The 27,163-nt window shown below is 45.3% G+C and overlaps 1 protein-coding gene across 3 annotated transcripts in view; it reads left to right on the top strand.

Annotated features, from left to right (window-relative positions):
• HS1BP3 (HCLS1 binding protein 3) overlaps positions 1 to 27,163 on the top strand; it is a 279,416-nt gene that overhangs the window by 4,398 nt on the left and 247,855 nt on the right. For all 3 annotated transcript variants that reach the window (XM_089657353.1, XM_089657351.1, XM_089657352.1), the window contains exon 2: positions 6,416 to 6,581. In XM_089657353.1, coding sequence (XP_089513479.1) covers positions 6,416 to 6,581 — 166 coding nt within the window. The remainder of the gene's footprint in view (positions 1 to 6,415; positions 6,582 to 27,163) is intronic.

Here is a 27,163-nt window from a genome sequence, read left to right as displayed (position 1 = left end):
TTGTGCTGTCAACCGAACAGTCAAGCAATCATATGGCTGAGGTTCAAGCTGATCACATGTGCATCACCATGGCAACTGCAAATCAAGTAGGAGCCAAGACGTCAGCTTCCTTGGCTGTAAAGAGTTGGAGGGTTGAATTCTACTTTTTAAAGGAAGTTTAATAATATGAGAGTTAATGGCAGGATCTCCAGGTGCTACTGACAGATTGTATCCAATTTCATTTTACATTTTGGCCATAGTTACGCTTTAAGGCTGATGTCAGATGGGCGACTCCACTGATCGTGATCCTGCTTTGTCGAAATTTCCAGTATCAGGGTTGCTAAGAGGCTGTGTGATTGTACCTATGGAACCCTCCCTCTGTAGTTGAGGCCGCAAGATGTTGCTCCCATTACCAGCGATAGAGATTCAGCAACGTTCGGTCCAGTGACAACTCACCACTCCTGGCTACAGAGGGAAGGCTTCAATGGGTACATGCAGGAAGCCTCTCTAGTGATCCTGCAGCTGGTGATTTGTCTTGAACCTGCATTCAGTCCGATTTGCTCCCCATCTGTCTAGCGGATCAGATCAGATGACAGCAGGGGCGGACTGACCATTTGGAAGCTCGGGCACTGCCCGAGGGCCTGGGGTCAGTATGGGGCCCCATGAGATGCCCCTCGTACCTTTTTCATAGGCTTTTTTGAGTTTGGGCAAGGACACAGGGGCCCCATGATCCCCTATTGCCCGGGTGTTCCCATGAGTTCTCAGTCCGCCCCTGGATGACAGTGAGATGTAAGCGCTCGAGTGGTCCATTTACATTCAAGGAAAGCAGGCTGTGTCTGCTCTGCATAAATGGAGTGGAATGCGGACCTGTCATTCGCTGGCTTTCATATTCCTGCAACCATGGAACGCATGGCTGTCTAAATACAATGGCGCTGAAGAACAGTGACCATGTCTAATAGGATGATATGTCTGAATGGATGCAGTCGATGTTTTGCAGATCATTTTCTACCCAGTTCAGTTGAATTTTACTTTTCGTTGAGCCTGGTGGTGATTGCAAGGTCACCCATGGCTCAAATTTGGCTGATTTAGCTGAAATCAACTGAAATTCCAGCTATGGGGGGGGGGGGGGGGGGCATTAAAGGGATATTAAAGGTTTATTTTTTTCTTAAAATAAAAAGAAGTTATACTTATCGGATTTGTGCAGTGATATTGTGTAGTGATCTTTGGCAGTCCCCTGCCTTCTTTCGATGACAACATCTTGTCACCTGACAACATCTTGTCAGGATTCACCTGGCTACCTGATTGACAGCTGGCTCTGGCTCTTAGCACAATGCTGTAAGCCAAAGCCAGTTGCACTTGCCTCTCTCTAGCTCGGCGTTTCAGTGAGCAGTGGAAGGGCAGAGCAGAGAGCAGTGACTGACAGTCACTGCTCTCCTCTTGGATTGGGAGCTGAGCAATCAGCAGTCATGTGATCGATCATTTCTCAGTTTTATCTCTGGTTCAAACTAATGCGGTGCAGGAAACGCAGTGAATCCTGTGTGCTTCCCACACCGTATTGCAATCGCACGACATCCATGTGATCTGGCACGGGTGTCAATGTTAAATTAACAACACCCTGAAACAAATCGCAAAACGCAGTGCAATTACCAGAAGTCGCATCGCATGGTTGTGAACACCCATGGGATGCGAATCGGGTGCGGGAAAAAAGGGTACTACTCCTTTTTGGTGTGGTTACGATTTGAGCAATACAAAATGTATGACTCAAATCGCACCGCACAGATATTGCATGTGATTGACACAGGAATGCGATGCGAATCACATGCGATGTGTGCACCACGTTAGTGCGAACCAGGGCTTAGAGCTGACATGGGAGAGTTGCAGCATTGCACTGATTCTTCAGCAAGGAGGTGAATATGGATTTTGTTTTTTTTGATAACCCAATACATCTCTTCCTTTTATGTATTTCAATAAAGAGAAGTCCTGCTCTCCAAAAACCAAAACACAACTATAATGAAAATAGTAGAAGCAACCACTGTATTGTGTTCTCACAATGCTTGAATATTTATTTCAGGTACCGTATTTGCCGGCGTATAAGACGACTGGGCGTATAAGACGACCCCCCTACTTTTCCTGCTAAAATGTAGTGTTTGGGCTATACTCGCCGTATAAGACTACCCCTCTTCCAATGCACACCAGTGGGAGGAATAGTGCCCCATCATTGATGTCAGTGGGAGGAATAGTGCCCCATCATTGGTATCAGTGGGAGGAATAGTGCCCCATCATTGGTATCAGTGGGAGGAATAGTGTCCCATCATTGGTATCAGTGGGGGGAATAGTGCCCCATCATTGGTATCAGTGGGAGGAATAGTGCCCCATCATTGGTATCAGTGGCAGGAATAGTGCCCCATCATTGGTATCAGTGGCAGGAATAGTGCCCCATCATTGGTATCAGTGGCAGGAATAGTGCCCCATCATTGGTGTCAGTGGGAGGAATGGTGTCCCATCATTGGTGTCAGTGAGGGGTGGAATAGTGCCCCATCATTGGTGTCAGTGGGGGGAGGAATAGTGCCCCATCGTTGGTGTCAGTGGGGGGGGGAATAGTGCCCCATCGTTGGTGTCAGTGGGGGGGAGGAATAGTGCCCCATCGTTGGTGTCAGTGGGAGGAATAGTGCCCCATCGTTGGTATCAGTGGGAGGAATAGTGCCCCATCATTGGTATCAGTGACACCAATGATGGGGCACTATTCCTCCCACTGAGACTTGCTGACCCTGTTCTCATATGGTGCTGCTGCAGCCAGCATATGTGGTTGCAGCAGCACCTCTACACAGAGCACTTACCTGCTGCTCCAGCACTCAATTTTCACGGGGCCGCTCGGCTCCGCCCCCTCGCCGGTGATTGGCCGCCTGTGTGCCTTTCCTGAGCTACAGTTCTGGCGGCCAATCACCGGTGAGGAGGCGGAGCCGCGCAGCCGCACGAACATCCAGTGGCCGAACTGAAGGAGACGCCGCGCTTCCTGGACCGGATCGTCGTGGGACTGGATCCAGGTAAGAGACGTCAGCCCCTGCAAACCCCTGTACTTAATGCCGCAGCCCCCCTAACATGTGTACCGGCGTATAAGACGACCCCCGACTTTTGAGAAGATTTTCAAGGGTCAAAAAGTCGTCTTATACGCCGGCAAATACGGTACTTCTATAGTGCTGTCAATTTACGCAGCTCTTTACATATATATTGTACATTCACATCAGTCCCTAACCCTCAAGGGGTGTACAATCTAAGGTCCCTAACTTACATTCATACATACACATACTAGGACCAATTTAGAATAGACAAAAGACACTAGTATTTAGTGGTGCACCACCTGTGCACTTCAGTGAGCCAATCTCAAATCTGCTAATAATCCGCTCCTCGCTAGACCTCCTACTCCCTAGTTCTCTTATCTCATCCTCCCATGCTCGTCTCCAAGACTTCTCCAGGGCATCACCCATCCTCTGGAACTCCCTACCCCATTCTATCAGACTATCACCTACTCTACTTACCTTTAGGCGATCACTGAAAACCTATCTCTTCAGGGAAGCCTATCCTATCCTCAGCTAATATTGGTATCCTCTATGCTTCCAACCACTCCATCCCCCACAGTTTTACCTATTGTACCACTCACCCCTCCCTCCTAGATTGTAAGCTCCAAGGAGCAGGGCCCTCAACTCCCTCTTGTATTGAACTGTATTGTTACTGTATTGTCTCCCACTATAATGTAAAGCGCTGAGCAAACTGTTGGCACTATACAGTATAAATCCTGTATAATAATCATAAACAGGTACAGTGAACCAATCAGTACATAAAAAGTGTGAATTATGAATGCACTTAGGAAGATACTCATATGTTAAATAAAAAATAATTCAGAGGTAATTATAATGCTCTCACCTTGGTAATGTAATGTGACCTACAACGCATGTAAGGTCAAACAATGCATATGATGTATCCAGCAGGTATTGCCTAATCCTCAGATCGCCCTCTGTGCACTTGTGGTGGAACCCCGGATTCTTCTGTCCACTAGGGTGCCCGTGTGTTCTCTGGAATATTCTTCCTGGGAGTTGGGTGCTGGTCCATTTAAGGCTGCTTGACACTCAGGCTGCATCACTCAGATAACATGCAAACACTGGGGAAAGAACAGCCTCCAATGATGTACTATTAAAGTTTACACACTTTATTAAGTAAAACTGCACTCACAGGACATCAGCTTGCATGTCCATAATGTGTTCCAAAGATACCACAAATGTGTTGAAAAAGTCACTTGTGGTCTGTGATCACCCAGGGTTGTTTGACCTTACATGCATGTAGGTCACATTACCAAGGTGAGAACAGTGTGATCATGGTGGTGTGATGGGAAGACTGCTTTATAGAAACATGTTTAGGCGCAAGAAAGTGTATTAGTGTATATACACACAAGATTTTGAAGGACTCTCACTATAATGCAACATTTGATTTTATGAACTGTATAAGCACTTTTTAAAGTCCACCCAAGAGTGGAAGCTCTGCTTATTTGCCTCCTCCACCCCTCCACTGCCATGTTTGGCACCTTTTAGGGGGGAGCGGGTACTGGGTTTTGACAAGTACCCGCTCCCACTTCTGGCTCAGTTCACCACGGTGAAGTGAGCCGGAAATTCGGCAACCCTCCTGCAGTCTCCTGGGAACCTTCACAGGTCCCAGAACACTGCTGGACCAATTAGGATGCACAGCGCGACTCGCACATGCGCAAAGGGCACCCGGCTGTGAAACCACAAGCTGTCACAGCCTGCTGCCCACAGTTGAGATGCTGGTGCCGTGGAGAGAAGGGATGTGGCGGATGAGCACATCACTGGACTCTGGGAAAGGTAAGTGTGTGTTTATTAAAAGTCAGCGACTACAAAAACTGTAGCTGCTGACTTTTAATAAACACAAAAATGGCTGGAACTCCGCTTTGAGATCATGCCATCATTCCACCTGTATTATTTATTAATATACAGTATGAGTATCTTTATAAGTGCATTTGTAATTTACACTTTATGTACTGATTGGTTCATTGCACCTGTTTATGATTACAGGCAGTCCCCGAGTTACAAATATGTGACTTGCATACGACTTAAGAATGGAGGCAGCATGACTTCACACTGGTCCCGGAAACTACCGAGTGGCCATCTTGCTACTTACCGCATGTTGCCACCTACTCGGTGGACCTGTCCGCAATCCCACATGGCCAGTTAACCCATCCTTATGCTATCTAAAACGTATGAATATTTCTCGCAACCACACATAATATCAATATAACAGAAAATTATTTGAAATTTATATGCAATATTTTATTTCTTAACAAAAAGTAGAAATGCAAACTTGCATAAGAAAAGGAGGGTCCGCAACCTCCAACTATTAAAACATATACTAGGCTGGTGGATCAAGGTGCTGTAGTATCAGCAATTTAGTCAGGTGGTTTCTTGGGGTGTTGTTTTCCTCCATAGGACCTGAGGAACACCTCTTTATACAATTTAGATGTTCATAATTTGTTTGGAGGCAGCTGTGTATTTTGGTTTTATAATCTATCAGATGGTATATGCACCAAGACCTTGTCCACCTTTATCCAACGGAATTCATCTGACTGCGGTTGTTCTTGGGGTACTGAAGACACAGACTGTCCTTTTTACCACTATTGAAGACTAATAGTAGCCCCTGGTGGTCTGTGCATGGATAATGTTATGTATACAGTATGTTTTAATAGTAGGAGGTTGGTGACCCTCCTTTTCCTGTATGTATGTTTTTATTTCTACTTTTAGATATTTTAGATACTTGAGGTGGCTGTAGCCGTATTGGTGCACTTGCAATAAAAACAAGTATCAGGGACAGTACTCAATTGTTTTACTTTTAGATACAAAATACAGTATTGCATATACATTTTAAATAATTAACTGGTATATTGATACATTTGGTTGTGAGATATGAAATCTAAAGTCCAACATTATTACTTAAAGTGTAACTACAGGCAAACCTGTTTGTCCTGTTTACCATTATCATCAAAAGTGAAAGCAAAAGAAAATCCTAAATTTTGGGTTGACAGCATAACAGGACTAGAGTGGTAATCTTCCAATGGCTGCACTAGTTCTGGTGACACCCCGGGATTCCTCACTTTAGAGGGATTTCTTTGCACTTCCTGTTTTGGCCATGGAACAGGAATTGAAGAAAAATCTCCCCAATGGGACACAGATGACATAAAAAAAATTCAGAAGGTTTATAACCCTTCCTTACTCTATGCAAAATGAAAGAAAAAGCATTTCCTTTAGTTACTTTAATATTGATGCGTATATGCTGGCTCTCACAACTTATCTGTGTTCCAGCATTTACTAGTTCTTTGTTTGATAACCAGTGGTAACCCTGTATCCTTACTGTGGTGTTTTAATGACTTTTCTAGGCAGATTCAGAATGCACACACAGGCCTTGATATGTGGGTTCCAGAATACCAGGAGATTCGTGGCAAGATGATGACCGGACATGTCGAGTATCAGATTATTGTAGTCACTACGCTACCTGCTTTCAAATCGGCTAAACACAGGCTCGAGGATGTAGTACAATTTGTTGTGAGTATAGCTCAATGATCTACATGGCTAAGTTTTAGAACGGTATGTGTCAGACCTGGGCCTGTTTGATTCCCTCCATGGGGTGTAGTTATAGTTACCCTTTAATGACCTAAGACCTATAAAGCGGATTTCTAATCTAGTTTTGAAATTTCCTTTTTGTGGTTCAGCTGCTGGCCGCTGTATACATTGTGCTCAACTGCAAGGTGAGGTGCGGTTATCTTATGGGAGCAAACAGGTACTTCTTTAGTAATGCTGTCAGGTGTTTAACCACTTCCTTCCTGTGCCAAATCTGACACTTCTCTCATGTAAAAATGTTTTTTTGCTAGAAACTTAGAATCCCCAAACATTATATATTTTTTTGTAGCAAAGACCCTAGAGAATAAAAAAGTGGTAGTTGCAATTTTTTATGTCACACGGTATTTGTACAGCAATTTTTCAACCGCAGTTTTTTTGGGAAAAAATTAACTTTAATGAAAATGAAAAAGAAACACAATATATAACTCAATGTTTTGTAAAAGTGTGAAAGATGATGTTACACCAAAAAAATAGATACCCAACATGTCATGTTTTAAAATTGCGCATGCTCGTGGATTGACACCAAACTACTTAAAAATTTACATAGGTGACAATTTAAAAATTTCAATAGGTTACCAGTTTAGAGTTACAGAGGAGATCTTGTGCTAGAATTATTGCTCTCACCCTGACGTTTTCAGCAATGTGTGGTTTTAATACCATTTACATATGTCAGAGTCCTAAGTATATACCTACGTATATGTTCACCACTGCATGGGGGGACGGGGCACTTTAAATTTTTTTTATTTATTTTATTACATTTTGTTTATTTTTACACTTTCTGTCACATACCTGGTTGGGGAGCCTGATGTAGAGAGAGGGCGTCCTCCTATAACTCCCGCTTGGAGCCCCTGGAAGTGGGAACAGGAGCGCAGAGCCAGGAGTGCCGTGTAGATCTCGAAGCTGGGGACCCAGGAGATCCGGACACAAGCCAGGTGCGGGTGCAGGAACGTAGGTGCAGCAGCAAGCAGGTGTGGCGGCAGTCAGAATGCGGGTTTGGGACAGGGCATCAGTGCGTGGATGCGGTGGCTGACAGGTATGGCGGTGATCCAGATGCAGGCAAGATGCAGAGCCGTGGGTACAGCGGCAGGTGAGTATGGTAGCCGACAAGATGCAGGTCAGGTGCAGGCAGGATAATATAGCAGAGTCAGACAAGCCGCGTCAGTATCAAGCGGGCAGATAAAGTACAAAAGGAGCAGGCAAGAGAATGGTCAGGGATAGCCGGGGTCAGTGCAAGTGGAGTCAGGTAATGCAGAATACTGGTATCAGGATCAGGAATATATGCAGGAACGTTGTAGACCAGAAGGCAGTGATTTTACTACTAAGCAGGCTTAAATAGCCCGCCTGACGTGTGCGCTTACTGCGCATGCGCGAGTTTTCTGCGCTACTGCGCATGCGCGGCTGCACACTACCGCGTCAGCGCACTTGCACTGCCGCGACTCGAGGGGACCCGTCGCACCGCTGCGCAGGGACGGGATCCCTGACACTGTCCCGTTAAACAATTTTTTGACAGGTTCTCTTTATGGAGAAATCTGGGGTCAATAAGACCCAACATCTCTCCTCAACAATGTAAAGCATTAGATAAAAAAAACCCCATTGATTTAATGATTTTAAAAAAATGGCCTTGTTTACATTAGGCCGGAACTGGAAGTGATGTAATAATGTCGCTCCGGTCCTTCTAGGCCATAAATATGAGTGGAGGCCAACTTTCCTTCACTTATCTCTATGCCCAGCTGCTGCGATTGTCAGATCTGTTCTCAGGCTTACCAATCATCCAGGTAAGCCCAAGAGACACTGGAAAGCGGTGTGTGTGTGTGGGCGGGGGGACTTCTAAAAGTTGATCCAGTGGCAAATCTGCTGCTAGGCTCAATTTTAGTAGAAAAGGAATCGCCGGATGAAAAAAAATACAGAGAGAGAGTTTTCTCCCAGCGCATTTCATTAACAATGTTCACTTCTTCAGGAAAGATTAAAAGTGGATGTAGGCCTGGAATATTCTTCAATCATTATGAAATCATGTGTCGCACTTCTATCTAAGCATTGAGAGAAAATATTTTTATGTGTATGTTTTAACTGTCTTCATCCATTTTTGAATGGACTTATCAGTTGTGATATGTGATATTATCATGTAATTGTAATTTTATGATATATCATTAAAGGTTAGGGACTTTACATCTGATTGTATTTTGGAATAACTAAACAGAGTTCCACACAGTTTTTGAAGTTGTGCCCCCCACGGTGCTGATCACAGTGCCAGTAATGTTTGGAATGTTTTTTTTTTTTTTAAAGCATTTTATGTTCATTAAACAGGTCCACTTCTGCTGTACCTTGCTGCGACGAGGTACGTAATTTCCTGCCGCCCATTGGCTCCTGGGATATAAGTGTCACCAATCCCAGGAGTCAGTGGGCAGCCTCCGCTTTTAGCATCGCAGTATTTCCAAACTGGAAATGACGCAGTGCCAGGCGGAGATAAGCGGAGGTGAGTGCACTGCACTTTGTACGCAGTGCACATGCGCAAGATCAGGAGGTGTATGCTGGGTAGCCAGCAGCACCGTATCCCTGAAGGAACTACGAGTGGACTTCAGATGCCCACACTGAAGATGGGAGTACTCTTGCTACAGAGGTGATAGTAAGTACATTTCATATTAATATAACAAAAAAGACTACATTTAATACATATGCCGGAATGTATTATATAAGCTGAGACCATCATGGGGGTGTTATTTAGAAAAAAAAATGGCTGGAACTCTGCTTTAACCACTTCATGTCCAGACACTTTTACCCCCTTCCTGTCCAGGCCAATATTCAGCTTTCAGTGCTATCACACTTTGAATGACAATTGCGCGGTCATGCAACACTGTACCCATATGAATTTTTTAGCATTTTTTTGAGACAGATAAAGCTTTATTTTGGTGGTATTTATTCACCACTGGGATTTTTATTTTTTTTTGCTATGTAAATTAAAATGTCCAAAAATTTTGAAAAAAAGTGTTGAATAAAAGTTTGCAAATAAATAGTATTTCATCATAAATCTTGGCCAAAATTTATTGTTATATTTTTAGTAAAAAAAAAATAACCCAAATTAGTTTCTAACCAAAAATTATAATTTTTAAACATTTTTTTTTATTATTTTTACATTATTTATTATTTTTTATTTTTTTTACATACTGTCACCCTAGCAGTACAGTGTCCCAGGGAGCGCGCACAAGCAGGGTGCGGGGAGGCCAGTTATAAACGGCCACCTGACCCTGCACTGCCACCGACCGGCCGTTTATATACAACGGCCAGACGGGAGGAGGTTAAGTGGTACCAAAAAAGTTCCACTTAGCATTAAATTTTTGAAGAATCCTACATGGGGGATGGTGGAACTTATGAATTAGCAAACTGAGGGGACTGAAAGTCCTTTGTGGTAGTTTTAGCATTAGTGATAAATAGGAAAAGTTTGGAATATAACTTGTTCCTTGGTCTCGTTCACACAGGTGTACTTAAATGTACGCCCATGCGAGGGTCATGTTTGCCTACACAAGGATGCACAGATGTTCTCTGTATCCCTGTGAAGGCAGTTTCATTAAAGCGGCACTTTACCCTTCACCAACATATTTTTTTTTTTAATCCTTACCTACCTGGTGGTGAGTTCTGCTAACTTTTGATACTCACCCACCCAGCAGATTCAGCACTGTCCAGCTGAGAGCCTCTTCTCTTTTGGCAGTGCTCGGTCCTGTGCTGCCATGTTTTCCTGTGACATCATCACTAGTCTGCCGGCTGTTCCGGGTTCAGTCAGCATGCCTCCCGATGACGCTCTGGCAGGCCTGCCCCATCCCTCTTTCCTCAATGAAAGGCTATGCCTCCTGTTATATGTGATGCACATATCCTGGGAGGCACAGCAGGCAGTGTGCTCATCATTCGCCTAAAGCAAACAACGTGCATGGGGAGTTGGGGAAGACATTTTATTAAAAACAAACAAACAAAAAAGGTAGACAAAAGAAGAAGAAAAAAAAAGCCCAATTCCTGTATAGGGCATGGGGGGTGTTTAAAATATATTCTTCAGATTTTTTTTAACATAAAAAAGTCATTTTAACATATATTTTTACATATATTTGTAAATGCATTCCAAAACTGTAGATTTGTATTTTTAAAACATACAGTATATTTGAAATGTATTTTTAAAAATATTTTTCCTATATATTGTAATAAAAACGCATTTCAACATGCAGTCTATAATTATTTATTAAAATATATTGAATATGGCCAAAATTTCAAATATATGGCAATATATTTGGGAAGAATATTTTTAAAATATATTTCAAATATATTTTTCTTCCATGTGGGTTGGGAGGCTGAAGGTCCTCTTTAATGTCAGTTGGGAAGCATTGGCTGCATGGACAGAGACGATGCTCCCAATTTGACAGCTGTGTGGGTGCAGGTCCTCAAAGACAGACAGGATATGTTCAAGGATATGCACGCACCCACACAGCTGTCGTATTGGGAGCTGCGGCCGTGTCTGTGCAGTTACTGTGTCCCAATTGGCCTAAATGTGACTGCCCTCAGGAATGCACAGAACACCCTGCGGACGAACACGGCCCTTGTACAGTCATACGCTTAAGTATGCCCGTGTGAATGAGGCCATTGTATCGGCAGTAACATTTGTTATTTTAAAATTATCCCTTGTGAAAAATGGAAAATATATGTGTGTTTCTGTTTTTCACACAAATGACTGTGATATACATAAAAAATAAAATAATTAAAAGTGAACTTCAGTAAAAGAAAGCCTTGTTGTTGCTATACAAAGAGTTTATATATCTAGGTAAAAAATGTGTAAGAAGAAAAGTGATCCACAACTCCTTACTTAGTTTATTAACTCTCCATAAAAGACACAATTACATGTAGCAGATGTTAACGCGTTTCAGCCTTGTCTGCCTTGTTCACTACTTGGTTATGAACAATGTAATTGTGTATTTTATGGAGGAACAATAAACCTTGATTTTTTTAAGAGTAGGAAGGAGTTGCGGATTGCTTTTCTTAATACTATGTTTGCAACCTGCGACTGCTCATCCTGCACCCGACTGCTCTGGGATATTTCCTCACCTCACTTGGGTTGCAGCCAGGGGCGGACTGACCATTTGGAAACTTGAGAGCCCGGGGTCAGTAGGGGGCCCCATGAGATGCCCCTAATACCTTTTTTCATAGTCTTTTTTGAGTTTGGGCAAGGACACGGGCCCCATGATCCCCTATTGCCCGGGGCCCCATGAGTTGTCAGTCTGTCCCTGGTTGCAGCACTGGTACTTTGTTCTGTGAACAAATGTGTAAGCATTGACAGAACTGCAGCCGGATCTATAGATGTAATGTAAAAATTGATCTGATCTGTAGGTGGTAAACAACCGCTACTAATGAATTGGTTAGTGGTCGAACTGGTTTTTATACTGTCTGATCTTGACTCACTGATGGCCAGGTCACAGTAACAGTGGTATATAGGTTTTTGTTGAAGCTTCCAATTTCACACCTGCAGATGTGATTGCCATTTGGCACATGTGGTACACGAGAAGCAGCGCCAAAAGTCAGTTTATGTATTTAGCCTGCCTACCCACCCAGCACGGAGTGAACTGATCATTTTAATGTTTCTTGTTCTTTTATGTGGAGAATCTCAGAAATGTGCTGCCTCTCAAAGTTTAGTTATCACTAACAGACCTAGCAGATCTGAGTCTATTATGCTTTGTTACAAGTTGTCCGTCAAGGATACCCAGGCTGCTCGGCTCTAAGATCAGAATATTGTAGAGTCAGGGTGCCCATCAGAGTCCCCCTTACATCATAGTTCCTCTTATATCCAGGTCTCCATCAGTTTCCCCATCAGAATTCCCATTACAGAGTCTGGCAGAGGGATGGGGGAAGAGAGGGTTTAAGCAAAGTAGCATCTGCTGACCTTAATCCTCAGTCTGTGCACATTGAGGATAGGCCATTGACTCTAGCTGGATAAAATTTGTTGCTTATGTAGTTTGGAGGCCCTGCCTTGCACAATGAACTTTGTTTTTATTTGTTTAAGGGAACATGCAGGGTAGATCTCCTATGTCTAATAAATCACTAAAAACATTTGTAGTGAAACATTTTAGCCAGCTATATCTCCTCTAACTACCAATAGAACAGTCAAATGCTTTTCTGTTAGCTAAAGTACTGGTAAGTGCTTCCAGAATGTGCAGAAAGGAACTGTTCTTTTGGCTCCCAACCATATTGAAACTTGGTGTAACACCAGGTCTGGAAGTTATGCCTCCACCCCCTCCCCCTGCTTAGCCATTCATAAAGCACAGCCATTTGATGACGATTCATCATTGTTTTATGAATGGCTGAGCCGGAGAAGGGGTGGATGCATAACTGCGGAATTGGTGTTGGTGGTAGACCCAGTTGCAATGTGGCTGGGAGCCAGAAGTGGCACTCTTGCTGTAGATCTGTGGAGCTAATAGAAAAGCACTACTGTAATTAAACACTGCTGACTGTTCTGTGGGTAGACAAAGAACAATTAACTAAAAATGTAATAGTCAATGTGCGCTGAGTTGGGCTTAAAAAAAGAAAAATCAAGCAAGCAGAAGCACATTTGGGATCCTTCGGTTTCTCATTTGAAACTGCATTATGTCACTGGCACTTAGGCATTTGGGGCAGAAGTTGAAGTCTTAGACTTACAAATGTTTACCTTTTTATTACTAATTTTTTTTTTCTTTTTTCTTATTTGGTTTAAACCAAATATTTTACATGGAAGGATATCTATTATTATTGTTGTTATACAGGATTTATATAGCGCCAACAGTTTATGCAGCGCTTTACAAAATGAAGGTAGACAATACAGTTACAATACAGTTTGATACGAGAGGAAACAGAGGGCCCTGCTCGTTAGAGCTTACAGTCTAGGTGTCAGGGATCCCCTCGATCCCCGCTGCGATGGTCCCGGCGCAGGCGCAGTGTGCCGCCCTGTGCAGGGACTCGAGCACTGGGTCCGGGCCGGCCGCGGCGTTCGAGTTCGCGCATGCGCAGTAGAAGCCGCGGCCGCCCGCTGGGCACCAATGGCAGCGCAGGGCGGGATATTTAAACGACCCTGAGCTGTCATTGAGTGCCTTCTGGTCTTACCTGTATCCTGTATCCGTGAACCTGTGTATTGTAAGTTGCTGACCCGGATTGTACCTGACCTTGCTGTATTTCTCCTGCCCAGACCCTTGCTTTGCCTGACCTCTCTCCTGAATGCCCCCTATTGGATTTGACCTGCTGTTGCTGACCTGGCGTGTGACCCGACTATTCTATGCCCACTGCCTTGTACCTTGCCGTCCTCTCTGTTACCGACCCGGCCCGTCTGACCTTGCTCATCCATCCCGTGCAGTGGGGTCTGCTGACCTCCTCATATCAGACTCTTCCCCGTGGGAGCCCTTGGCGCATACCACTACCACTGACGGACGCACCCAGTAGCCACGACCTGGTCTCAGGGGGCTCCAAGTCCATCCCCACCATCAGGGGCCCTGGTGAACAAGCACCCTGGGACTTAGACTCCGTGCGCTGGGGACGCCTATTCAGTGGAGTGCTAGTGGTACCGCCAGGCGGTCCCTTACAGTACCAGAAGGCCATGACTGAGTCTAGAGGAGGGCCCACGCCGCTTGAGGAGATCTGCAGGCACCTGTCTAACTTGACGCAGGCCGTATCGGCCCTGCAGGACAGATGTCAGCAGATTGAGAATCACTTCCAGACCTGCACTATATCCGTTTCTGCCCCACAGGCCGCGGTCCCCGCACCTCCGGCCGTAGCAGCCCCTGTACGGTTTCTGGGGCATCCGCCCCACTCCCGGCGGCCGAACCCCGAGTACCCCTACCGGAACGGTTTCATGGGGACCGCACACGCTTCAGGTCATTCCGTGAGTCCTGTCTCCTCTATTTTGAGTTGCAACCACGAACCTTTGTGACTGAATCCGTGAAGGTGGGGTTCGTCATCTCCCTCCTGCAGGGTGAACCCCAAGACTGGGCCCACCGACTGCGGGGAAAAAATGACCCTCACCTTAGCTCGGTTGACTTTTTTTTTGACGCAATGGCCATCCTATACGATGACCCACAGCGGGCAGCTTCTGCTGAAGCTACTTTGTTCACCCTCCGGCAAGGCCGCCGAGCGGCGGAGGAGTACGCGTCTGAATTTAGGCGCTGGATGGGGGACACACGTTGGAACGAGTTTGCTCTCCTGCATCAGTTCCGTATAGGCCTATCAGAAGGCCTGAAAGATGAGCTCGCCCGGGTGGAGGTGCCTGAGACTTTAGAGGACTTAATTGCACTGACTATTAAGATTGACCGTAGACTGCGGGAACGCAGGTTTGAGAGGTCCGGCCAGGGTCATGGAAATCCCTGGGGGCCATTTCAAGGGCCCAGTCAAGCACCTAGGCCAAACATCCAGAACCGGCCACCTGGAGATATCTCTGAACCTATGCAACTCGGCCTGGCGCGGCCTAAACTATCTCCAGAGGAACATCAGCGCAGACGATCCCAGAACCTGTGCCTCTACTGTGGCGAAGCTGGTCATATGGTACGATCCTGCCCGCAGAAACTGAGTAAGTGCACCTCTTCTTCCTTGTCCATTGGCAATGTTAGTCCATCCCAATACTTAGTGGTGCCCCTTTCCTTTCAGCTTCCGGAAAGGACCGTGGAAGTATCGGCCATAGTTGATTCGGGGGCATGCAGCTGCTTCCTGGACATTAATTTTGCTCACCAGCAGGGTATTCCTCTCCAATTGAAACAGAAGGGGTTCAATATTTATTTGGCTGACGGTTCCCGGATAAAATCAGGGGTGGTGAACCAGGAAACCCCCTCCATCGCCACTGTCATTGCCGGCCAGCACCAGGAACTGCTCCGCCTGGATGCTATAGCTTCACCCCTCTTCCCAGTCATTTTGGGGCTCCCATGGTTACGGGCCCATAACCCCCAAATTGACTGGGAGACCGGAGTAATATCGTTCCCTTCTCCATACTGTCGGGTATACTGCCGCACTTCGGGCCCGGGGGTCCCCCAAATCCTCCTGTGCTCTGAGGGGGAAGCTGAATTAAAACAGGTAATCCCGGCAGCCTACCATGAGTTTCTAGATGTGTTCAGCAAGCGGGGAGCTGATACTCTACCCCCCCACCGCCCTTATGACTGTCCCGTTGACCTGTTACCCGGTTCAGAAATTCCTTTTGGGCGAATCTTCCCCCTTTCGGAGCTCGAATTGGGAGCCCTGAAGGAATATATCGAGGACAGCCTCCAGAAGGGGTTCATCCGCCCCTCCACTTCACCGGCGGGGGCGGGAAAACCCTGAGGCCGTGTATCGATTACAGGGAGTTGAACAGGGTCACGATAAAGAACCGTTACCCACTGCCGTTAGTACCAGAATTATTCCAAAGTTTAAAAACAGCAGTGGTTTTTACAAAGCTGGATTTGAGGGGAGCATACAACTTGGTTCGCATAAGGGAGGGGGACGAGTGGAAGACGGCCTTCCGCACCCGCTTCGGCCATTTTGAATACTTGGTCATGCCGTTCGGGTTGTGTAATGCCCCGGCCACGTTTCAACACTTTGTGAATGATATTTTTAGGGACTTCCTGGACGTCTTTGTTATCGTCTATCTAGACGACATTTTGATTTTCTCCCCTTCCTTGGGGGAACACAGAATACATGTAGCAAGGGTATTGGGGCGATTACGGCAGCATGGGTTGTACGCCAAGGCAGAGAAATGTTGTTTCGAACAATCCAGCATTACTTTCTTGGGCCTGATCATCTCCACCGCGGGGGTCGCGATGGATCCCCAGAAAGTCGCTGCAATACTGGATTGGCCTGAACCCACGGACAGGAAAGGCGTCCAACGATTTATTGGTTTTGCAAATTTTTACTGAAAGTTCATCAAGAACTTCTCGGGTCTGGTCTCCCCCATTACTCAGCTAACCAAGCTGGGAACCCGGTTCAGATGGACACCTGAAGCTCAGGAAGCTTTTGAAGCCTTGAAGAAGTTGTTCACCTCGGCACCCATTTTGGGTCACCCAGACGCCGCCCTGCCCTACATCCTGGAAGTGGATGCATCGGAGAATGCGGTAGGTTCCATTCTCTCCCAGCGGAAGGGCACCAAGGAATTGCTCCATCCTGTAGCTTTCTTCTCACGGAAGCTTACCCCAGCAGAGAAGAATTATGATATCGGTGATCGAGAGCTACTGGCGATCAAAACGGCATTAGAGGAATGGAGGTACCTGCTGGAAGGTGCTGTGCACCCCATCTTAATTTTTACTGATCACAAAAACCTAGAATATCTGAGAACCGCCAAGCGTCTACGCCCGCGACAGGCAAGATGGGCACTATTCTTTTCTAGATTCAACTTCCACATTACGTACCGGCCTGGATCAAAGAACACTAAGCCAGATGCGTTATCACGTATGTACGAGGACGCCAAGGAGACCCCAGTACCCGACACCATCTTGTCCTCGGGAAACTTCTTGGCCCTTCAGTCGGACCTTCGTTCCAAGATAATGGAGGCATCCACAACCGTCTCTACCCCAGCCGGAGGGCTCCTCCAGAACAAGGGGGGACTCCTATGGAGGGAAGATCGGATTGTGGTGCCGGAGGAAGCCCGAACCCTGGTCTTGGGCCATTGCCATGGCCACCCGATGGCGGGGCACTTTGGCCCAGAAAAGACCCTGGAACTTCTCCGACGCTCCTTCTGGTGGCCGGACATGGCTAAAGATTGTAAGGGCTATGTAAGGTCCTGTATCACCTGCCAAAAGAATAAGCCTTCCAGAAACAAAGTTTGGGGTCTGCTGCGACCCTTACCGATTCCTGAACGGCCTTGGCAAAAGATATCGTTAGACTTTATAGTCGAGCTTCCGCCATCACTAGACCACACGGCAATCCTGGTGGTCGTAGACCGCTTGTCCAAGATGGCCCACTTCATCCCGTTGAAGAAAACCCCCTCGGCAGCCGAGACTGCGCGAGTTTTCATTCGTGAGGTAGTAAGGCTGCATGGGGTCCCCGAAGACATTGTCTCAGACCGAGGGGTCCAGTTCACGTCGAGATTTTGGAGGGCACTGTGCAAGGCCCTGGACATCAAATTGTCCCTTTCCTCTGCGTTCCACCCTCAAACTAACGGTCAAACCGAAAGGACCAATCAGACCCTGGAGCAATACTTGAGATGCTACACTTCATTTACTCAAGATGACTGGATGCCACTTCTCCCCCTAGCGGAATTCGCATACAACAATGCCCGTCACTCAGCGACGGGCCAGTCCCCGTTCTTTGCCAACTATGGTTTTCACCCTGTCTTCCTCCCGGATTTGGTCCCGGAATGCCCAGTACCAGCATCGCAAGACGTAGTAACGTTTTTCTCCACGAACAATAAGAAGCTTCAAGAGGCCATCAGTCGGGCCCAGGAAGACTACAGGAAGGCATTCAACAGGAAACGGAGGGGAGATCTTGTGTTGCGGCCTGGGGAGAAGGTTTGGCTAGCGACGTCCAATTTAAAGATGCTTTGTCCGTCGAAGAAATTGGGACCCAAGTTTATAGGCCCCTTCTGCATTAAACGGATGGTCAACGAAGCGGCCTACGAACTCGTCCTTCCTTACACACTCAAAATCCACCCAGTCTTCCATGTGTCCCTGCTGAAGCCAGTGATCCCAGATGCCTTCCCTGACCGAGAATCTAGACCCCCGGAAGCCATAACGGTCGAGGGTGAAGAGGAATTTGAGGTGGAATCAATCCTGAAGTGCCGAAGGAGGGGGGGCCAGGCCCAATTCCTAATCAAATGGAAGGGCTATGGCCCTGAGGACAATTCCTGGGAACCAGCCCAGAATGTCCATGCACCTAGACTTGTCCGGAGGTTCTTTCGCGATCACCCGTGGTGGAGAGATCGGGTGGGCATCCGGAGGTTGCCCGTAGGGGGGGGGCAATGTCAGGGATCCCCTCGATCCCCGCCGCGATGGTCCCGGCGCAGGAGCAGTGTGCCGCCCTGTGCAGGGACTCGAGCACTGGGTCCGGGCCGGCCGCGGCGTTCGAGTTCGCGCATGCGCAGTAGAAGCCGCGGCCGCCCGCTGGGCACCAATGGCAGCGCAGGGTGGGATATTTAAACGACCCTGAGCTGTCATTGAGTGCCTTCTGGTCTTACCTGTATCCTGTATCCGTGAACCTGTGTATTGTAAGTTGCTCACCCGGATTGTACCTGACCTTGCTGTATTTCTCCTGCCCAGACCCTTGCTTTGCCTGACCTCTCTCCTGAATGCCCCCTATTGGATTTGACCTGCTGTTGCTGACCTGGCGTGTGACCCGACTATTCTATGCCCGCTGCCTTGTACCTTGCCGTCCTCTCTGTTACCGACCCGGCCCGTCTGACCTTGCTCATCCATCCATCCATCCCGTGCAGTGGGGTCTGCTGACCTCCTCATATCAGACTCTTCCCCGTGGGAGCCCTTGGCGCATACCACTACCACTGACGGACGCACCCAGTAGCCACGACCTGGTCTCAGGGGGCTCCAAGTCCATCCCCACCATCAGGGGCCCTGGTGAACAAGCACCCTGGGACTTAGACTCCGTGCGCTGGGGACGCCTATTCAGTGGAGTGCTAGTGGTACCGCCAGGCGGTCCCTTACACTAGGAGGAAGGGTTGAGTGATACAAAAGGTAATAGCTGTGGGGGATGAGCTGATAGAGGAAATAAATGGCAGTTTACTAGTTAGAAGCAGGATGTGCTTCTTTAAAGAGTTGTTCAGGGATTGTCTAAAGGTGGATAGTTTAGGAGATAGCCGGACAAATTGGGGTAGGGAGTTCCATATGATGGGAGAAACTCGGGAGAAGTCCTGGAGCCGAGCATGGGAGGAGGTGACACGGGAACTAGAGAGCAGAAGGTCTTGGGAGGATCGAAGAGAGCGGTTTGCGTGATATTTTGAGACCAGGTTGGTGGTGTAGCTGAGGGTAGAGTTGTTTGTATACCACTGTCACTGCAGGCAGAGATATATAGAGGTTTAAAAACACCCAGTAGCGCTCTTCAGAGATAGGGATTCTTAGTTTGCATTAAAGAGCTTTAGAAACAGTTCAACACTTTTCAGATAATAGGATTTATTACTAAAAAGGTCAAAAGGGTACAATAACAATATTTACAGAAAAAGATGTAGCCAATATATATATAAAAATACAGAGAACAATAACACAGCAAAGAGATAACAGAAGGAAGTTTAGAGAGGTAGATACTTGCCGTCAGCCTTGGTTTAAGCAGATCAAGTTTCAGAGCAAAAGGGTGCCTTTTCTCCCAAGTTGGTTTGATGTTAAAAGAGAATTCTTCAACTTAGCTCTAACTCTCTGCTCCAAGCATAGCAGCCTTTTTCTAGAAACTCAGCAGGGTGTCTCCTTGAAGCAGAGAACCAATCACCTCATTTGGAGAGGGTGTTGTAGACGGGGGACTCAGGCTAGAACCAAAATCCCTCACAAGTTATGCCAGGGCAATAACCTTTCCTAGGTACATGTAGCTAATAGAAATATCTAATATCTAATAGAGAGATACAAGATGGAGGGTCTAGCAAGATGGATGACCGCATCCATCTCTGTGTGCACAATTGCTACAGTTAGTATTTTGAATGTTATTTATTGGGCGAGTGGAAGCCAGTGGAGAGATTGGCAGAGAGGGGTAGCAGACACTAAACAGTTGGTAAGGTGGATGATCCTGGCAGCAGCATTCATGATGGACTGGAGGGGGATAGCCTATATAACAGAGTGTATATTGGTAATTTTAACAGCAAGGTTCACTTTAACTCCCACTCCGCTGGTAGTCCCCTATCACATAGCAGCTACCATATTTCTAGATGGGGACTCCACAAAAACATTGGACATATAGTTGTGCTCAAAAGTTTGCATACCCTTGGAGAATTGGTTATATACAGTATGTACCATTTTTAAAGAAAACATGAGTGAGCAGGCAAAACACATTTCTTATTTTTTTTCTGGGATTTATATTTAAATCAAGCAGCTTGCTATGGGGGTACCCACTGCTCCGTGTGTCCATTCACACACGAAGCTGCGGATTGGCCCCGCCCCTCTCTCCTCATTGGCTGACTGGCTGTGATTCACAGCAGCGGGAGCTAATAGCTCCTGCTTGCTGTCTCAGCCAATGAGAAGGTAGAGACCCAGGACAGCCGAGGCTGTTGTGATCATCGATGGATCTCGATGGAGCTCAGGTAAGTATTGAGGGGCAGGGGGCACTGAAATGACCCCTGTTCAAAAGTCTTCATGCCATTAGTTCTTAATACTGTGTATTCCCTCCTTTAGCATTAATGTAAGCGTGCAGTCTTTCGTTATTAATGTCTATGAGGGCCCAAATATTTTCAGGCAGGATAGCTACCTATTCGTCTTGGCAGATAGCCTCCAGGTCATGCAAAGTCTTTGGTCATCTTGCAGCAACCACATATTTGAGATCTCTCCAGAGTGGCTTGATGATATTAAGGTCAGGAGACTGTGATGGCCACTCCAGAACCTTAACCTTTTTCTGCTGCAACCAATGGAGGGTCAACTTGGCCTTGTGCTTAGATTCATTTCATCCTGAAATGTCCAAGAGCGTCCTATGCAGAAGAAAGCAAATTGTCTACCAGTATTTTCTGATAACATGCTGCATTCATCTTGCCAAAAATTTTCACAAGATTCCCCGTGCCCTTAGAGCTTACACACCCCCAAAACATCAGTGAGCCAACACCATGCTTCACGGTGGGGATGGTATTCTTGTCACTATAGGCCTTGTTGACCCCTCTCCAAACATAGTGCTTATGGTTGTGGCCATAAACCTCTATTTTGGTCTCGTCACTTCAGATAACAGTGTGCCAGAAGCTGTGAGGCATGTCAAAGTGTTGTCAGGCATATTGTAACCGGGCTTTTTTGTGTGGCATTGGTGCAGTAAACTCAACCATGAAGCTTATTTTTGTTCACGTATTGTCGTATTGTGTTCCTTGAAATAACCACACTGTTTTTTTTCCAGAGCAGCTTGTATATCTCCTGAGGTTACCTGTGGGTTTTTCTTTGTATCCCAAACAATTCTTCTGGCAGCTGCGACTGCAATCTTTCTTGGTCTATCTGAACTTGGCTTGGAACCAAGACATCCATGAGTTTTCCACTTCTTAATTAGTGACTGAACAGTACCAGGGGTGTGGAAATTGTTTTAAAAAACTACTTGTCCAGGGACTAAATCAGGGTCCCAATCTACTTGTCCTTCATGACAATCTACTTGTCCTGATAAAATTTTTATTTTTTTTTTAACCAAAACTGTATTTAAATCTGAGGGGCTTTTAGGAATGTCTGAAGCTTTTAAAAAACAGAAGGGGCTTTATGGCGACTTAAACGATTAATATTTTTTGACATTGCGCTATTTATCTCCTGCTCACTTCCCTGCCTGTCTCCAGCACCGCACCCAGAGACTAACAGGGAGGAGAGAGACCTTGCAGTGTAATGAGCATCTGTTAGGTGCTCATCAGGAAAGGGGAGTGTCAGGCTTATCCTTTTTACTTTTCGCTGCCAGGGCCCTTTTTGCTTTTTTTTGTACACACTTAAAAAATAATTTTAGGCATGAAGAGTACATAAAACCACAAAACATATATTATATTTTTTTTGAAAGCAGAGACCCTATAGAATAAAATAGTGGTAGTTCCAATTTATATCACACGATATTACACGATATTACCACAAAGGTCTAGGAAACGCAAAATAAATAAATAAAAGATGTGGTTGCACCGAGTAAAGAGATAACCAACGTGTCAAGCCTTAAAATTGCGTGTGCTTGTGAAATGGCGAAAAACTTTAGCAGCCTATATTTTTGATAGGTGACTCTTTTAAAGCCTATAGGTCACCAGTTTAGTGTTACAGAGGTCTGGTGCTGGAATTATTGCTCTCACTGCATGAGCAGCAATACGTAATATGTGTTTCGCAATCAACGCCCTGGCATGTGCTTTTGGTTTTTATGTTCATATATGTGGGGGTGAGGAGGGGCCTCAATTTTTTGTTGGGGGGGAGGGGATGTGCTTGGGTGTAAATTTAATTTTTTACAATGAAAAAAAAACCTTTTTTTACTTCATCAGTCCCCTATGTGATGATTTTTGGTGACAGGTTCTCTTTATTGAGACATCCGGGGCTCAAAAGAACCTGTATGTCTTCCGTGTACTCCACTAGATATAATGCAGTACACATCACACTGGAAATCTGTCAACGGGACCCGGAAGTGACATCATAACTTCACTTCCAAGTCAGGAAAAGAGAGGAGGGGAGCAGACGTATCCACTCTCCTCCATCCCCTCTACATGCTGGAACCTGCTTAACTGGTCCTGGGCCCGCAGATGGGCAAGCGGAGCCTAGGAGACATAACGTAAAAACAGAGGTATGCAGGGTGGTAAAGGTTGCTGGTACTGTAGGCTGTGTGGAAGCAATGCTTCCACCTGACAGGTGAGCCCTGCTGCTGGCACCCGGAACTACTTGTCCCGGGTTATACAAATTGAATATCCTTGAGCACTGATTAGCATATTTAAGGTTTTGGATATCTTTTTATATCTTTTTCCATCTTTATAGAGTTCCATTACCTTGTTACGCAGATCTTTTGACAGTTCTTTTCTGCTCCCCGTGGCTCAGTATCTACCCTGCTCAGTGCATCTAGATGAGAGCTAACAAACTAATTCACTATTTATCTACAAACACTAATTGTGATTTAAAAAGCCTCATACTGTATGTGGGAAACTTTTAATTGCCATTTTAACCTATGTGTATCACCTTGGCAGTCTGTACCAAAACCAAACATTCCAGGGTATGTAAACTTTTAATCAGGGCCATTTGGGTGACTTCTGTTATCATTATGATTTGAAAAGGAGCCAAACAACTATGTGATAATAAATGACTTCATATGAGCACTATCCTAAAATCAGACAATTTTTTGGCATGATCAGTCATATTTTCAATATCAATGCCAAAATTTTACAATTACTGCCAGGTTATGCAAACATTTGAGCACAACTATAGGTGTGCAGGTGTGATTTGACCTTCCTCCAGCACCAGAGATACCATAATCAGGAGCATGTGGTCAGGCCAGTTGTTTCTGTCAAGGAAGAGGCAGAAGAGGATGCCACTGGCAATCCGCATTGCAGGTTCTTTCCTGATGCTTACATGACCTGCACTGTGGTAGATACTTTTGGCTGGATCTTGTATACAGTTCATGTGAGTTCAGCAGCCAATATTTCAAGATATTGTGGCAGGCAGCAACATTTGCAAATGCAGGCAAAGCCAGAAGGTCCCTGCAAAGTCAAAAATTGTTAAAAAGGAGAGGGAAAGATAACAAAAAAGAGCTCACATCAATTGTTATGGAAACAATAAACTTACACTGCAGGCAATTCAAAACCTTTATGCTTTATTTGTGGGTGTTAATTTCTTCTGACAGTGAAATATCCAACAAAGGAGGTGTTGCAGATGCTTGGTGACACCGCTCTGGCATCTTACCCTACTAATTGTTCGTGAAAGCACACAGAGATAAACACATGTGGAAGGGGCACAGCCTCAGCTTTAGATTTAGGATATGCCGATTTGCCGTAGGGATTATAATAACAGAATCTAACACTTTAGTACACGGCCTTTATTGTTCTAAATGACAATGTGTTAAACTGTGGGCCAGGGAGAGCGGCGTGGAATCCACCGACACACTCTTTGACTTAGGATACAGTTACCGTTCTTGGCATTTTTTCGGTATTTTGATGGAGAGTCAGATGACATCAGATTGATTCCAGACCCTCCAATGGCATTAGCATCGTGAAGAAACGTGTGAAGCCATGCCTGATATTAAAACACACTAAATTGAATTAATAGTATCTACTGCTGGCATGTAGCATTCATGTTATTTTCATTTAAATTCTGATCCACTACTGCCAAAAAATAATGAGCCGTTATAAGGCTTGCCAGGACTTTGGTTTAAAGTAGCGCACACTTGTGGTTCTTCAGTAAAACTAACTTAAAGGGAACCTGTAGTGAGGGAAATATGAGTCTAGTGTTGCTGATTTATTTGTGTAAATGGTTATTTTTTTAACCTTTTTTTGGTGCCCTACATCATACAGTATATAGTCTTGTATACTGTTAATTTTGATATTAAGGTGTATTTCTATGAGGGCCTACATACTTTCCTTCTTTGTAGACTTATTTTTGTGAGCTTCAATACTTAAGCCTTGTTGACATGGGAATATCTATGCGTACAATCATGCGAAGGGCTTTCATTGCCTGCATCCGCATGCTTCCTTATACAAGCAATCCCATTTGTGTCTATTGGGACACAAAGGCTACATGGACACAGCCCCAGGTCCCAATTTGACAGCCATGCACGTGTGGTTGCATGTCCGCAAATGAACACTGTCTGCATTTGGAGACACTTACCTGCATGAGGCATTGAAATTAAATAACTGGAGGCCTAAAGTTATGTTAAAGTCTTTTTTTTTTTTGCTAAATGAGATGCTAATAGCAGAACTTTCTGCTTTGGTGGTCTTTTTCTGCTAAGGGGACAGGACAACTGCACCACATCAAATGGACGATGGACGGGGCAATGTACTGTCAAATCTTGGGTGAGAACATTTTTCCCTAAGCCAGGGCATTGAAAATGGGTCGTGGATGGGTGTTCCAGCATGACAATGCCCCAAAACACACGGCCTAGGCAACAAAGGAGTGCCTCAAGAAGAAGCACATTAAGGTCCTGGAGTGGCCTAGCCAGTCTCCAGACCTTAATCCAATTGAAAATCTGTGGAGGGAGCTGAACATTTGAGTTGCCAAACATCAGACACCAAACCTTAATGACTTGGAGAGGATCTGCGAAGAGGAGGGGGCCAAAATCCCTCCTGAGATGTGTGCAAACCTGGTGGCCAACTACAGGAAACGTCTGACCTCTGTGATTGCCAACAAGGGATTTGCCACCAAGTAATAAGTCATGTTTTGTGAAGGAGTTCAAATACTTATTTCAGTCATGCAAATCAGTGTATAATTTGTTAGACATGCATTTCTGTTTAATTTTTTGTTGCTATTCTGTGTCTCAGTGTTACAATACACCTACCATTCGATTTTTAGACTGATCATTTCTTTGTGAGTGGGCAAACATTCAAAATCAGCAGGGGATCAAATACTTATTTCCTTCACTGTACATGCAAGCACTGTTTTTTATAATTTTTCTCCTCTGAGCTCCCTCCTTATACTGCCCCCAACCATGCTGCTTGATTCCGGGTATATTGGTGCTCCCCTGTACCTGCTGGGACCCACAATATGGAGTCTTGCTGAAATCTCCACTGTGTGCGCACTCCTGTTTAGAACAACAACCTTATGTGCAGCCTTTCCCTTTTTTCCCAACAAATAGAGCTTTCTTTCGGTGGTATTTGATCACCTGTGGTTTTTTTTATTTTTGCACTGTAAACAAAAAAAGGCCGACAATTTTGATTAAAAAAAAACATTTTTTACTTTTTGCTATAAAACATATCCAATAAAAAAAATGTAAAAAATCAACTTTCGTCAAATTTAGGCTAAAATGTATTCTACTAAATGTCTTTGCTAAAAAGTGCCACAAAGCTAGGTTCATTCCAAAAATATTTTTTCACCAAATGGTGACCAAAATAGCCAATAAGCAGGCTAGTTTCTTGTATGCTTGACATCTCATCCCTTCAAAACCGGACACATATTAACCGCTTGCTCGCCACCCTATAGTAGAAGTAGAAGTATATATACAGTCAGGTCCATAAATATTGGGACATCGACACAATTCTAACATTTTTGGCTCTATACACCACCACGATGGATTTGAAATGAAACAAACAAGATGTGCTTTAACTGCAGAGTGTCAGCTTTAATTCGAGGGTATTTACATCCAAATCAGGTGAACGGTGTAGGAATTACAACAGTTTGCATATGTGCCTCCCACTTATTAAGGAACCAAAAGTAATGAGACAGAATAATAATCATAAATCAAACTTTCACTTTTTAATACTTGGTTGCAAATCCTTTGCAGTCAATTACAGCCTGAAGTCTGGAACGCATAGACATCACCAGACGCTGGGTTTCATCCCTGGTGATGCTCTGCCAGGCCTCTACTGCAACTGTCTTCAGTTCCTGCTTGTTCTTGGGGCATTTTCCCTTCAGTTTTGTCTTCAGCAAGTGAAATGCATGCTCAATCGGATTCAGGTCAGGTGATTGACTTGGCCATTGCATAACATTCCACTTCTTTCCCTTACAAAACTCTTTGGTTGCTTTTGCAGTATGCTTTGGGTCATTGTCCATCTGCACTGTGAAGCGGCGTCCAATGAGTTCTGAAGCATATGGCTGAATATGAGCGGATAATATTGCCCGAAACACTTCAGAATTCATCCTGCTGCTTTTGTCAGCAGTCACATCATCAATAAATACAAGAGAACCAGTTCCATTGGCAGCCATACATGCCCACGCCATGACACTACCACCACCATGCTTCACTGATGAGGTGGTATGCTTAGGATCATGAGCAGTTCCTTTCCTTCTCCATAC

This window comes from Staurois parvus, unplaced genomic scaffold (assembly GCF_062004578.1).
Source record: "Staurois parvus isolate SC_StPar_1 unplaced genomic scaffold, SC_StPar_1.0 ptg000985l, whole genome shotgun sequence".
Classification (NCBI taxonomy): domain Eukaryota; kingdom Metazoa; phylum Chordata; class Amphibia; order Anura; family Ranidae; genus Staurois; species Staurois parvus.
The sequence above is the reverse complement of the archived record's forward strand: the minus strand, read 5'-3'. Positions and strand labels throughout refer to the sequence as shown.